This window comes from Sus scrofa, chromosome 1 (genome assembly GCF_054392235.1).
Source record: "Sus scrofa isolate SSC_HxYL_T2T_F1_AM1 chromosome 1, Sscrofa_HxYL_maternal_Yorkshire_Landrace_v2.0, whole genome shotgun sequence".
Taxonomy (NCBI): domain Eukaryota; kingdom Metazoa; phylum Chordata; class Mammalia; order Artiodactyla; family Suidae; genus Sus; species Sus scrofa.
In genome coordinates, this window is record NC_139383.1 from 288,136,484 (window position 1) to 288,151,255 (window position 14,772).

Sequence of the window (14,772 nt, forward strand, 5' to 3'; positions counted from 1 at the left end):
CGGCCCAGCTCTGAAGAACCCCAACCCGTGCCCTGGAGCAAAGGGTCAGGGCCCGTGGGGTCAGGAAGCAACCGTAGCCTCCTCCTGGAGGAAGGAAACAGCCCAAGCGTGACGCCTACGATGGTCAAATGCCTTAAACACGCAGCGTGGATGAGCAGAAGCAGGAAAGCAGAAAGACCAGGCATTGGCACCAAAGCCAGCAGACAAGCAGCGACAGAAGCAGGCCCCACCGCGCTGCCACCAAGGTGACGACAGCCTGGGTCAGCTGCTGCCACGGACCACAGCTAACACTCTGGACCCCTGGGGTTCTGAAGGCAAACCAGAGCGGGCGAGGGCACGGGGCAGAGCCCCTCTCCTCTCCTGGCTCTGCCAGAGCCGTGACAGAGGACTGGAAGGGAGCCCTGCAAGCCGGAGAGTCGGGGGGGGGGGGGTCCCTGATCCCTGTCCCAGCCTCCTGCTCCCCGAACTGCAGTCACAGCACAGGCAGCCAGAGCACTAAGAGAACCCACAGAACTGGCCTGGGGGGCGTGAGGGGTGCCTGCTGTTCTCCCCCCTCCCCTCAGCGGGCTGCCCCAGCGGTGGCCCTGGCAGTGCAGAACCGCATGGTGACAGAGTGGGCAGCTGAAGTACAAAGCCAGAGGGCAAGGAGGAGGGTCCCTTGGAGCCAGAAGGCGTAGAAAGAGTCCCAGACCAGAGAGAGCCGGGAGAGGACCTCAGGCTCCCACGTGAACCTGCACAGCCGCGGGGCGTGAGTACGCGGGCGGGTCCAGGGGACAGAACTGAAACCACCGCCCACAGACGGCAAACCAGACTCTGGTCTGAGCCTGACGACGTTTACGGCCACCCAGCCGCCAAACAAGCCACCGAAAAAATTCCAACATCATCCCAAAGACGGTAGCAGCACCCAGAAGACAGCCTCACAACACGACATTCAAAATGTCCGGGACACAATCCATAATCACTCAACATACGAAGACAAGAAACACGACCCATTCTCGGGGGGAAGGAGCGTCAACAGCAGCCAGGCCTGAGGGACCCAGACCGCAGCTCTCACAGCACGGCGCTGCGGGGCCCTCCCGACACAGTGGACAGAGAGACACTGACAGACCAGCAAAACCTACTTCAAAAAACCGCCTTTCAGAAACGCAAAATACTTGTCAACGAGAAATTCAACAACAGATTCAAAAGATGAACAAAACAGCAGTGGGCTCACAGATGCAGAGAACAAACCAGTGACTACCAGCGGGGCGGCAGGGGGTGGGGGGGACTGGGGGTACAAACAACTGGGTGCAAGACAGCCTCAAGGATGTGCTGCACACCCCGGGGAACAGAGCCAACGGCCTGTAATAACCGCACGTGGAAAGCAACCTTTGAAAAGTGCAAAAGCAAATAAATAATTAAATTTAATTTTTAAGAAGCAAAAATGGAAGTTTCTTCTGTGGCACAACAGGAGTGGCAGCGTCTCTACAGCACCAGGACGATGCCGGTTCGGTCCCCAGCCCAGCACAGTGGGTTAAAGGATCCAGTGTTGCCACACGGGTCACCAGCGCGGCTCAGATCTGATCCCTGGCCTGGGAACTCCGTACGACGTGGTGCGGCCAAAAAAGGACAAACAAAAAACAAAAAGAGGTGAAGAGAACGGCAGAGGAAAGAGTCAGTGAACTTGAAGACAGATCAACGGCAACGGTCCATCTAAAGAGCAGAGGAAAACTGACGGAATAAAACGAAAAGCCCAGGGCCAGAGGACGCCAACGGGAGGCATCCGGCAGACCCTCAATGCCTGTGCCTCGAACGGTGGCAGGAGAAGAGACAAGACTCCTAAATTTGGTAGAAACATGGAGACTGTTAGAGAGAGAGCGCTCGGCAGAGCAGAAAAAGAACCGAGTAAGAATTACACCAAGGAAAGTGCAGCCACTGGATTTATACCCAGGGCTGCTCAGCAGCACGCCACACACAGAGGAGAGAAGACACAGCCGAGACGATAAATGACAGACCCTGTGAGCGCCACAGGGGTGACTAGAGACCCCGGCAGAAAGGAAAGAAAACACGGGGCAGACGGGGACGAACCCTGGCAGGGTTTACAAAAAAAGTTAATCCACACACCAAAGAACCTCGCAGTAACACTGACCTACCCAAAGACAAAGGAAAACCTTGAGAGCAGCCAGGAGCACATGCCGCCGAGACCAGACACTCCTCGCTCCCTGGCACAGCGCAAACCCTGGAAATAACTTACAGGGTTACCAAGAGGGACTCCAAGAGCTGGAAGAGGACGGCCCACCGGTCTGGGACGCCAGGACTGGAGGAGCACAGCAAGAGGGCCGCACGACCCCCACCAAAAGGTGACCCCAGCCTGGTACCTCCCGACCTCAGCCTAGAAATAGAAGGTGAGTGGAACACGCTCGTTCCTGCCCCAGACCTGCCACAGAGGCCAGGCTGGCAGAACCAGCACGGGATCAACAGGACGCCCCACTAAGCAGCAGCCTGGACACTTGCCTCAGCAAGGCACCCAGCCTGGAAGCTCCATCCTTCCCCCTCAGCCCTGGAATACCCTCTCATCACTCTGCACCAGGGGAGTCCAGCGGTCGGACCAGGACCCCACCATAACGAGCACCCAGCCTGGACGCTCCGTGTCCTGCAGCAGAGAACAGCCTCCCACCCACCCAGAAGCACCGGGCAATCCCCTCCTAAAGCAGCACCAGCAGGCGCAGCGGGGGCACCAGACCCACCATCACAACAAGGTGCCTCACAAGGACGGTGAACATTAGGCTGCCACTGGAACCATGTCCACACGTGGGCAGGAGAGGAGCGGGAGTCTGCCTACTCCACAAAAAACCTCAGGAGCACCCAGAGTCTCCTAGCATGACAGCCAAATGACCAGCAAACAATAAGAAAGTCACCTATCACACCCAGAACCAAGAAAATAAGCCTTTAATGAGGAGAGAATCAACTGACACCAACACCAAGATGAGTCAGATGCTGGATTATCCAACAAAGGCCTTTAGACAACGTCCGAAATATGAATCTACAACAATTACAAAACAAATGAAAACTGAAAAAAAAACAGCAAATAAGTTATAAAAAGAACAAAGTATAAAAACTGATAAACTGGAAGTTCCTGTTGTGGCTCAGTGGTAATGAGTCCAACTAGTATTCATGAGGACGCAGGTTCAATCCCTGGCCCTAGTCAGTGGGCTAAATGATCCAGCGTTGCCATGAGCTCTGGGGCAGATCACAGGTGGGCTCGGATGTGGTGTTGTTATGGCTGCGGCGTAGGCTGGGAGCTGTAGCTTCGATTCGACCCCTAGCCTGGGAACCTCTATATGCCACAAAAGGAGCCCTAAAAATGAAAAAACAATAACAAAATCTGATTAAACAGAATAACAAATTTTAAAACTCACTAGTCTCCATAGTTAAAGTGGCGGAATTCCTCGGTGGCCCAGAGGGTTAAGGGTCCAGTGTCGTCACTGCTATGCCTCAGGTTGCTGCTGTGGCATGGGGGCCATCTCTGGCTGGGAACATCTGCATGCCACAGGTGTGGCCAAAGTAAGTTGACGTGGAGAGGACAGAGAATCGAATCAGTGAACTTGAGGAGTAAGACGCAGAATTTACCCGATGTGAACAGCAGAGAAAACATACTCAAAGTCATAAAATGAACAGAGCCTCCGGGACATGTCCAGGAACAAAAAAGATCCACCGTGTGTATCTCTGGAGTCCCAAGAAAGAAAGTGAGTAGGGCTGAAACAGTATTTAAGCAAACAATGGCTGAAAACTATTCCTAATACGGAGAAAGACACCAGCCCAGAGATTTCACAAAACTGAGTGAACCCCATATAGAACAAACCCAAAGAAATCCACACCAAGACACATCATAATCAGACTTCGGAAAACTGAAGACAAGGAAAATATTCTGGAGCAACCCGAGAGAAAGAATAACACATTATGGATAAAGGAACACCGATTCAAGTGACAGCAGGTTTCTCCTCGAAGCCGTGGAGGACAGAAGTAAGCGATGCACGTTTTTCAAGTGCTTGAGGCAACAACTGTCAATTGACTCCATATCTGGTGAAATTATCCTTAAGGAATAAAGAAGAAATAAAGACATCCTCAGACAAAGGAAAACTTAAAAAAAAAAAGTCTCTAGCAAACCTTAAAACAATGTCTAAAAGAAATTCTCCAAACAGAAAGAAAATGATTTTTAAAAAAACAGAGAATCAGAGGAGTTCCCATCATGGCTCAGCTGTTAACGAACCCGACTAGTATCCCTGAGGATAAGGGTTCAATCCCTGGCCTCGCTCAGTGGGCTGATCCGGCACTGCCGTGAGCTGTGGTGTAGGTCACAGACATGGCGTGGATCCCACGTTGATGTGGCTGTGGCTGTGGCACAGGTTGCCAGCTGCAGCGCTGACTGGACCCCTAGCCTGGGAACCTCCATATGCTGCAGGTGCGGCCCTAAAAAGACAAAAGCCAAACAAACAAACCAACCAAAAAAATCCAGAGAATCAGGAAGAAAAATATACAGAAATGGGTTCTACATATAAATAGGTTATCCTTTTCCTCAAGAATTTTCTCAATTATATCTGATGGCAAAATCTACAACATGGGAGTTCCATGGCGGCTCAGCTGGTTAAGGATCTCATGCTGTCCCTGCTGTGGCTCTGGTTACTGCTGTAGTGCTGCTTCAATCCCTGGCCCGGGAACTTCTGCATGCCACAAACACAGCCAAAAAAAGAAAAACTGCAACACTTTCAGGTGCTCAAGGCAATGGTGATATTTAAAAGCAGGGGGAGCAGAGGAACCTAATGGAAAAAAGGTTCCCATATCACCCTCAAAATGGTAGAACAATACCTGTCCACTGCTGTCAGTCACAAGTGTACTGTAATACGCAGAGCACCACTAAGAAAACTATAGAAAGAGACATACCCCAAGACGATGCAAATAAATCAAGATGGAATCATAAAAAACAGCCAAGTAATCCACAAGAAGGCCCCCCAAAAAACCCACACAAAACAAGAAACAGAAAACGAACAGAAAATAAATAATAAAACGTCAGGCTTGGAGTCCTCTGTGGCACTTACAGGATCCGTGGTGTCTGCAACACCAGGACGCAGGTTTGACCCCTGGCCCAGTACGGTGGGCTGAAGGCTCCGGCACTGCTGGGGCAGCGGCTCCAATCGGATCCCTGGCCCAAGAACTCCACATGCGGTGGAGCAGCCGAAGAAAAGGCAGACATACGCAGTCACGGAGCAGTAATTATATTAACCATTAATATGCTAAAGACACCAAGGAAAAGACAGAGATTGGCAGAGTGGCTTTAAAAAGCACGACACGACTATACGGTGTTTACCAGAAACTTACCTCGAATTCAACGATGCAGGTAGGTTGAAAGTAAAGGCATAAAAAGGCTACCCAGACAAATACGGTGGAAAAAAGCCTCCAAAGCCTCAGACCAGCTGCATTAATATCTGATAAAGGAGAACGAGAATTACTGGAGACAGGGCGAGTAAACGAGTCATCCGCCAAGAAGACTTGCAATCCTAAATGTGTGTGCACCAAACTACAGCGCCTCAGAACTCACTTAAGAAAGAAAGAGAGAGCTAAGACGGAAATAGGCACTGCAAGTACAGAGCCTCAAACATCCCCCATCAGGGACTGACAAGGGATAAAATCAACGAGGAGAGCCTTCTGAACCACACGACCAATAAAAAGCATCTAACTGCCACGTAAAGCACGCCACCCAACTACAGAAAACGCAGGTCTTCAAACACCCACAGAACAGTCACCAAAACGGACCTTGTCCTGGGCCGTAAAACAAACCCAAACAACTTTAAAAGAACAGAAATCAGAGCATGTTCTCTTGCCATAACGGAATCAGACTAACAACAGAAATCCAAAACAGCAAAATCTCAGCAATTGGAAATTACACCTCTACATCATTCATGAATCAAATGCAAAGTATCAAAGGAAAAAAAAATACCAAAAAATACAAAAGAACAATACAGAGAACAGAATGAAAATACAACATATCAACACATGGCAGCACCACAGAGAAAACTCAGAGCACTGGAAAAGAGGACAGACCTCAAACTAAGAATCTAAGCCCCACGCTCAAGAAACCAGAAGGAGGAGTTCCTGCTGTGGCTCAGCGGTAATCCATGGCGTCTCGGGTTCGATCCCCGGCCTCGCTCAGTGAGCTAAGGATCTGGCATTGCCGTGAGCTGTGGTGTGGGTCGCAGACACGGCTTGGATCACGTGTTGCCGTGTGGCTGTGGTGTAGGCCGGCAGCTGCAGCTCCCATTCTACCCCTAGCCTGGGAACTTCCATATGCTGTGGGTGTGGCCCTAAAAAAAGAAAAGAAAAAAGAAAGAAAGAAAAAACAAGAAACCAGAAGCAGGGCAAAATAAGCCCAAAGCAAACGGAAGGGCGGCAGGTGCAGCTATAAAAGGCTCGGGGAGGGACGAGGTCCTGCGGGGTGGGAGGCGCTGTATCTAATCAAACACCGTCAATACTCCCTCTGTGATGCATCGAGGTTTTGCAAGAAGTTACCTCGGGGGAAACGTGCTGCAGGTGCCCAAGACCCTACGATCAACTGCACGTCAGCACCCGATTAGCTCAAAATAAAAGTGTCATTTTTTCAGTCGGCCAAAAATCTAAAAAGACACTTTGCAAAAAGAGATTCAGCTGGCCCGTAAGCACAGGTTTGAGAAACGCTCACCGTTATTGGTCACCAGGGAAACGCACTTGCCACAACCACAGGGAGGTGTCCCCACCCTGGCACTTGAAGGGCTACTGTTAAAAAGACCGACAGTGCCCCGTGTTGGCAAGGTTACCGGGCAACCGGAGCTCTCACACTCGCTGCTGAAAATAAAAAACGACACAGGCGCTTTGAAAAGCAGCGGAGGAGTTAAACACTCGGGTGACCCAGGACCTCGGCGCCCAGGCGTCTAGCGAGACCAGTGCGAACCTATGTCCACACGAAGACCTGAACACTCACAGCTTTCTCCACAGCAGACAAAACTAGTTCTCTCCTGGGCGTTTGGTATGGGGTTGTTTTGGCATTTTTTTCCCTTTTTTGCCACACAGGCAGTACGTGGGAATTCCTGGGCCGGGGTCGAACCCACGCTGCCGAGCAGCAGCTAGAGCCACAGCGGTGAGACGGCAGGAGCCTCCCCGGGCAGCCATCGGGACTCCGGCCACAGCAGCCGAAACGGGAAGCCAACCAAGTGTCACCCACCAGTGAGCGAGGGACGAAAACGGAGGTACCCAACCATGACAACGACCGCCAGCGCCCACGAGAGAGCCGCACACGCGGAGGAGTCCCCAGAGCAGCCACAGCCAACGACTCTGCCGTGGGCGTCAGAGGCACACGACTCGCTACGAAGACCAACCTGCTCTGCAGCCACGGGCACATCAGAAGCTGGAAGCCGGGGGCGGGGGGGGGGGGGGCTCAAGGGAACCCCTGGAGGTGATGACCGTGTCTTGCCGTCCCTGCGGTCCTGTCCTCGGGGGCGTTTCCATCGGCTTAACACAGGCCAGGGGTGGATGGGAGCTGCAGCTACACCACAGCCACGGCAACGAGCGATCGGCTCCAAGTCTGGGCCTGCACCGCCGCAACACGGGCGCTCCCCCACCGAGCCAGGCCAGGCTGGACGCCGCATCCTCACGGATCCCAGTCGGATTTGCTTCTGCTGCGCCCCGACGGGCGCTCCCGGACGATGCCCTCAAAAGCGAGTGCATTTATTTAGGCGTCCCCGCGGCGCGCGAGGGGACCTGCGGCACCCGGCTGCTCTCCAGCATCTGGGGGGCTGAGGATCCAGCGCTGGGCAGCAGCGGCTCCGTCCCGACTGCCGCGCGAGTCTGATCCCTGGCCCAGGAACTCCACAGGCCGCAGCTCGGCCCACAAAGGGGGGAAATGTGTGCGTTTTATTGTTTGGAAAGTAACCCTCCACAGAGCGGGTCTCCTCAAAGGTTCAAAACAAAATTCTTCCGTGTCCAAACACCGGCCCTGCCCCCCCACCCGGCAGAGACTTCGCCAAAGAGCCCCCGTGTGGATGTGGCGCAGCTCTGCCCTCCTGAGAACCTTCCACGGCCCCCGCCCACACCCGACCGCAAGCTCTGGGCACCCCGAGGCCCCGCCCCGGCCCTCCCCCGGGCGCCCCTCCCCACAACCCTGCAGCAGTGGACGCACGTGCACCCCGACTCGCACCCCAGCGGGCCTCTGGGCTCCCGCCAGCAGGGAGGACGCGGCGTCCCTCCGTCCTGGTGTCTCTGTTCCCTTTCCTTCACCTGCTTCTTGCCCTCCTGAGCCACACGCAGCTTTACCTTCCCGAATGGAACATTCCAGGGCCCCTCTGGGGAGTCTCTCTGGCTCCCTTTCCTGGCGGCCCCCCAGCTGACCTCCTCGTGCCGGCCCACCTCCCACCCCCACGCGCCGACCGGCCCAGGCTGAGGACTCTGCTTTCCTCACACCTGTTGGCTCAGCCTTTCCTATTCCCACTCGGACAGCCTGGCCGAGGCCTTGGTACTTGAAGCCAAGTGACCTCAGCTCGGCCATGGACTTGGTGCCCCCCAGGCATACTGAGACGAAGCCCCGGGTGAAGGCATCAGGAGACGGGGCTTTGGCAGGCAGTGGGGGCTGAGGGTGCAGCCCTCGTGAGTGGGATGCGAGCCCCGCAAGGACGCTCCCGCTCAAGTCAGGAAGCAGCTCTCGCCAGACCCCGAACCTCCCAGCCCCCTCGTCCTGATCGGCCAGCCTCCAGAACTGTGAGACATGAACGCCTGACGCTCCTGAGCACCGCGTCCAGGGGCTCTTGCCCTGGCAGCCCGAGGGGGCCAGGACGAGCCCCCGCAAATCCCAGGGGCCGCAGCTCTACCCACTGCCCCCTGCCAGGAGGCTCTCGCTCACATCACCCCCTGCCCACACACGCAAAAACCTTCCCAGGCACGCACCAGGAGAAACCCCAGCCAGCTCGGCACGCCACGAACAGTCTGGCCCACTCTGATGGCCAAACTAATCACCTACTATTTCAGGCCACAAATCCTCTGTCACAAGGAGGTTAATCGACTCAGTGCCCACGGACACGGCTTCCTCTGCAGGCAGCCTGGCTGGACGCCCTCCACTCTGCCCAAACATGAGCATCCGCCAAAGCCTCCCCCAGCGGCCCTCCGCCGGCGCCCCCTGCCCCCTGCAGCCCAGGCACCGTGGTCCCCATGTGCCCACCTGACAGCCCACGTTCTACCTCAACACAGCTGCCATCTTTCAGTCTCTGCATCTCTTTTCTTTTCTTTTTTTGTCTTTTTAGGGCTGCACCCGCGGCATATGGACGTTCCCAAGCTAGGGGGCAAAGCAGAGCTACAGCTGCCGGCCTGCACCACAGCCACAGCAACACCAAACCCAAGCCCCACCGCGACCTACACCACAGCTCGCAGCAACACCGGATCCTTAACCCAGGGAGCGAGGCCACATCTTCATGCACACCGATGAGGTTCTTCACCTGCTGGGCCACAAGGGGAACTCCAGTCCCTGCATTTCATTCTCCTTTGTACGTGTCAACAGACCACGGGAATTTTAAGCAACTAATGAGAGCACACGAGCTTCCCCGCTGCACCTTCTTAGTGCAGAACACGCTCCGAGGGTGGTCCTGCCCAATGAACATGACATCGGCTCCAGCCTGGGGACCTTCAGACCACATGCAAAGTGACAACAGTCTGAGTTTTTAACAGTTTAACGAGGAAATAAAAAGGACACTGGCACTATGAATGTGATACGGCCAGCAAGAGAGTCGACAGCAGGAGGGCCTGTGAGCCATCCGGAGGCCCAAGAAGCAGTGGGGCTTCTGGAAGAAAAGGTGCACCACCTGAACAGCAGCGCAGAGCACAGCCCTTCTGAGGTGGCTCGGATTTAAAGGATCAGGACCGTGTGAGGTAGAGACAGACGCACATTCTTTGGCTGGCATTTAATTTGTGGCATCAGGACAAGAACGAGCACGTGGACAGACTAGCCTATCTTTGGAAATAAAACGGCACCACCCTTGGCCACCGGGACAGAACCGCCCAGCACATCTTCCCATCCCACCCGTGCCAAAGGCGTCCCGACTCTTACCCATCCGACGCGCCCCGGAGCACCGACTCTGTCCCAGACGGGACGACCACAACCCCGGACCTCGCGGGCCCCGGACGGCTCTCAGCCCGCCCAAGCAGAGGGGAGGCCGCGCTACAAGACCGGCCAGCACCCAGCCCCCGGGAGCCAGGACCACGGAGCAGGTGCGTCCACACTGCCCTGGAACCGCCCAACTCAGCAGCACCCAGATCCCTTGCTAAGCACACGACTATTGAAACATACAATCTAAACTCACACACCAGTAACCTGGGGGAATCAGCATAAAAACCTTGGCGACGAGCTTCCGATGCAGGCCTTCCCACTAGGACTCCCCAGTGACACCTCCCACTGGTCCAGGCACGGGAGTCACGGCGGATTTCACCCCCAGTGCTGGGCCTGGAGAGGGGTCCCGGGCAGGCTGTCCATTCTAACCAAGCTCGGGCACAACAAAGGAAGGCGCTGACCCCCTGGAGGTGGCAAAGAAGGGATTCTGCTCCTACAGACAGGGACGCCTACACAGAGACAGCCAGAATCAGCCAGAATCAGCGGCCTGACGCGCCGCCCGCCAACGGCCACACAGGCCAAAGGGGCCAGAGGCGGACTCCGCGTGCCACACAGGCGTCCACAGCCGTAGTTTAATTAACGAGAGCGACAGGACACGGGTGTCAGCCCCTCCCTGGCAGTGGGCTCTGCACAGCCCTGTGGCGCCTGCTGCCAGGAACGACTGACCCGGTGGCCCCTCTGTCCCGCCTGCCGGGTTCAGGGCAGCTCAGCTCCAGTGAGTTGCACCTGGGTTTCCAGGGCTGCTCAGCGGGTGGAACCCCCACCACTGAGCGACGGAGCAGCACCAGCGCTTTTCCTGGGCTACTTCTCCAACCTGCTCCTTGGGAGATAACAGAAGCTATTACTCCCCCAGCGGCCCTGAAACCAAGGCCTAAACACCTTTCAATTTCCTGAGGTCATGGACTAGAACCAAAAGCCAGGAATGCAGTAGCCCCAGTCTAGCGCTCCAGTCTAAAAATAAACTTCAGGTCACCCTCTTAAACTTACCAATTAATTACAATGTTCACCCAAAAGGACATCACGAAAACATTCCAGTTAAACAGGTTCTACGACCCTGTACAGACACTAGATCCTGTGAAGCGAGTACCTTTCAGCGTGTCCAATATATTATTTCTAAAGGAATAATTAAAACACTGTCAATGAAACAAGAGTTACCCCCAAAGAGGAGGAGAAGAATCTAAAAATAAGAGCACAGGCCGGCCCACAGTTCTTGGCTGTGGCAGCAGAGATGAAGAAACCCGGAGGAAGCGTTTCGGCACAACCACATGCCACCTCAAGGCCTGGCCAAGGGGGAGCCCTCCTGGGCCCCCCCCCTCACTACAAGGTTCAGGCGGCGACCCCAGGGACCCCAAGACTCCCAAAAGGCAAAGGCAAAACAACGCAGCCTCAGAGCACCTGGCCGCCTAGAGTGTCTGCGCGCTTTCAATTCCTACACGAAGAAAAGGCGGTTGGGTTCCATTGAGCCACTTAGCGAACAAGTGCGTTGACACGCCCAGATTTCAGCAACTTTCGCCATCACCCCCAAGAGCTGATTTACATGGTTGTAAATAATTAATTAACAATTAACAAGCACGCTGACTGAAAGGATGACGCCTCCCCACTCAAAGCTCAGCGGAGGCGCACGGAGACGTCCAAAAGACGACAGGAACAGGCCCCGGGACCAGGAAGAGTGTGGGGAGGCAAGGGCTACACTGCCCTCCCGTCCCCCACCCGCCTCCCGGAAGCCAGGACCTCCAGCCAGGGGCCGAGAAAAGAACCTCCCGCCGGAGCTGCCGCGGCTCCCACGCGCCCACGTGCCGGTGAAATTGATGACATCACTTCAGTGGAGCCGAGGCCAGTCTTCTTGGTCAGCAGAATCGGAATCACCCGAATTTGTAAACTTAAAGAGCAGCCTCACACACACACACATCTGCTTCCCTTCCTTAAGCAAGGTATGGAACAGAAAAGCAGTCTCATTTTGCAAAAGTGACTGGGAAGCAGACGTCCTGCAATCAGTGTCTGACGAGCACACCACAGCCAACGGGTCAGACGCAGCCCAGGCGGAGGACCTCAGCGGGCCTCCAGTCTCCCTCAGCCCCTGTTCCCGCTCGGCTCTATAAATACCCACCTTTCGTCATTCCCAGGCTTTAAAGCCAATTTTCATATCAGATTCTGAGTTAATTATCTCCAGAGTCAGCAAGTATTCAAGAGCAATTTGGAAATAAAACTCGGCTAATCCGACAGTGACACCGAGAGATGCATGTTTATTGCCAGAGAGCTGGCACACCCCACGCAGAACGACAGAGCGACATGCGACAGGACGGAAACGCATCCACTAAGCCTAAGAAACGAGCGCAAACAAGGAGAGAGCTTTTTCAGAGTATCTGTGTCTACAAGGCCTTCATTACCAGAACCTTGGCCTCCTCCATGTGCAAAATCTTAAAAGACACACACACACAGGAGTGAACGCTGCACATGCGCCCCAAGAGCCATGCCCAAGAGCGCACAGCCCCGAAGAGCGGCGGACGGGAGGCGGCGCGCGCGCGCAGGGGTCAGGCTTCCTGGGAAATACGACACAGCAGGGCAAAAGCAGGTGGGGACCAGGCGGCGGTCGGGAGAGCGCAAGAACCGAGCGGAATGAAGCGGGCGCTAGGACGGGTGCAAAACACGAACCTCGAAACCATACAGTCTACTGATGTCAACGAGGGCGGCAAGACGGACAGAAAAGCCAACGACAGCCCACGCGAGACTCGAGGGAAGGGGCGGCCAGGGGACCGCCGCTCGCTGCCCCGCCAGCCCGGCCGGCCCCGCCGGCCCGGCCGCGTAGGACACTGCCCGCTGCACACCCAGAGCCTCTCAAACTTGGTACGCGCTTTTCGGCCCTTCCGTGTGGTCCCCAAAGCAGCGTTTCGCTATCACATATGTGGACACTGAATAAAGCTCCGTGGGAGAACAAAACAGAGCTGCACCGCTGGAACCTCCCAAAGCGCGGGGGACACGCTCTCCTCGCGCCTCTAAAGCCCACCTTCACCGAGACGCGGGCCTCGGCCCTGAGGCCCGCGGGGCCCCTGGGTGCTCACGGCGGAGGCCGTCCCCCGCCCGGGCCACCCCGACCGGCCAGGGCCTGTCCCAGGGCGACACCTGCTCAGCAAGTTTCCCAAACTGACCAACCACAGGCCTTCCTGAAAGGCTTCTCCCTCCACCTCGGTCCGGCTCTAGACTCAGGAATGTCGTCCCCTGGACGGTCTTTTTTTTCACGTTTCAAATTCAGAGAAGGTTGCACAGCACTAAGTCTGAGCGCTAACCCTGGAACAAAGCCCCTGAAATTCACACGAGGAAGCCGTCGGAGCCCAGCAACCAGGAGAACCGCTGCGTCTGCAACGCGCCCAGAGCTGGAAACAGGAGCGCCCTAATCCCCTAAGCACGTTAGGCCGCCCAAGCTGGACTCGGCGCCGCGGGGATTCACCGGGGGGAGCGCTTCCCACGCCGCCTTCCACGGCCAGGCCCCTCCTCGCCAGGCCGTTCCACACCTGACGTCCCCAAGGCTCGGGAGCGGCTGGGACCCAGGGTTCCCGCCCCCGCCGCCCGCGCCCCCCGCCCGAGCGCGAGGGGTTCCGCCCGCGAGCAGCGGGAGGCGCCGGCCCCCGCCGCCCCCGCGCCCCCGCGCCGGCCGCCACCGCACAAAGGCCCGCGGCGCCCGCCGCCCCTCCCTCGCGCCCCCGGCCCACCTATGCCGTAGGCCTTGGCGCAGATCCACTGCAGGTTGGCGGCGATCTTGGCCCGCGCCGGGTCGTAGCGGTCCAGCGGCACGATGTCCACGGCGCCGTCGGGCGCGGCCTCCATCCTCCTCCAGCCCTCCCCGGCCGGGCAGCCGCCCGCGTCCACCATCTGCACACAAAAGGGCCGCTGCTGCAGCGCGGGCGGCGCCGGGGCCGCCGCAACAAAGGCGCCGCACCCTCGCCGCGCCCGGGACCCACGCCCGGCCGCCCGGCACCGACCGCCCGCGCCCCCCGCCGCCCGCGCCCGCGCCGCCGCCGCCGCCGCCGCCGCCCGGCCTCACCTCAGAGCCGCCGCCGTCGCCGCCGCCGCGGGTGCTGCTGCTGCATGCTGCGCGGCCGAGCCGGGGCCCGCGGGGCCGGGGGGCGGCGAGCCGGGGGGCGCGGGCCGGGGCCGCGGGCCGGGGCGGGGGGCGCGTGCGCGGACCCGGGGGCGGCGGCGGAGGCTGAGGAGGCGGCCAACCGGCGGGAGCGCGCGCACCGCCGAGGCCGGCGCAGGCGCAGTGGGAGCGGCCGCCGGCCCGCGCCCGCCCCGCCCCTTTCCGCAGGCGCAGTGGAGGCCGACCGGGCTCGCCCCGCCCCCTTCCGCAGGCGCAGTGGGCGCCGCCCGAGGCCCCGCCCCTTGGCGCGGGCGCGTGGTCGCGCGCGGCGCGGGCGGCGCGGGTGGACAGGCCCCGGCGGGTCCCGCAGCATCTCTTTGTCTGGGCCGCGCCTACCGCTCCCTGACACTGGGCCGCCGGGACCACGGGCCCTCAGCCGCCACCGGACCGACCGAGCTCCTCTGCAGGCTGACTTCGACCTCGGGATGCTCTCGGAGCCCGCGCCTCCGCGCCCCAGAAGCAGCCCGGGGGGCGGGGA

General features: G+C 57.6%; 1 protein-coding gene across 5 annotated transcripts in view; it reads right to left on the reverse strand.

The window, feature by feature from the left end:
• The window catches only part of CAMSAP1 (calmodulin regulated spectrin associated protein 1), a 50,587-nt gene extending 36,168 nt beyond the window's left edge, over window positions 1–14,419 (reverse strand). For all 5 annotated transcript variants that reach the window (XM_021081212.2, XM_021081211.2, XM_021081210.2 and 2 more), the window contains exons 1-2: window positions 14,199–14,419; window positions 13,867–14,026 (exon numbers count right to left, since the gene is read on the reverse strand). In XM_021081212.2, coding sequence (XP_020936871.2) covers window positions 13,867–14,026 — 160 coding nt within the window. In that variant the 5' untranslated portion in view covers window positions 14,199–14,419. The remainder of the gene's footprint in view (window positions 1–13,866; window positions 14,027–14,198) is intronic.
• Between the last annotated feature and the right edge of the window lie 353 nt (window positions 14,420–14,772).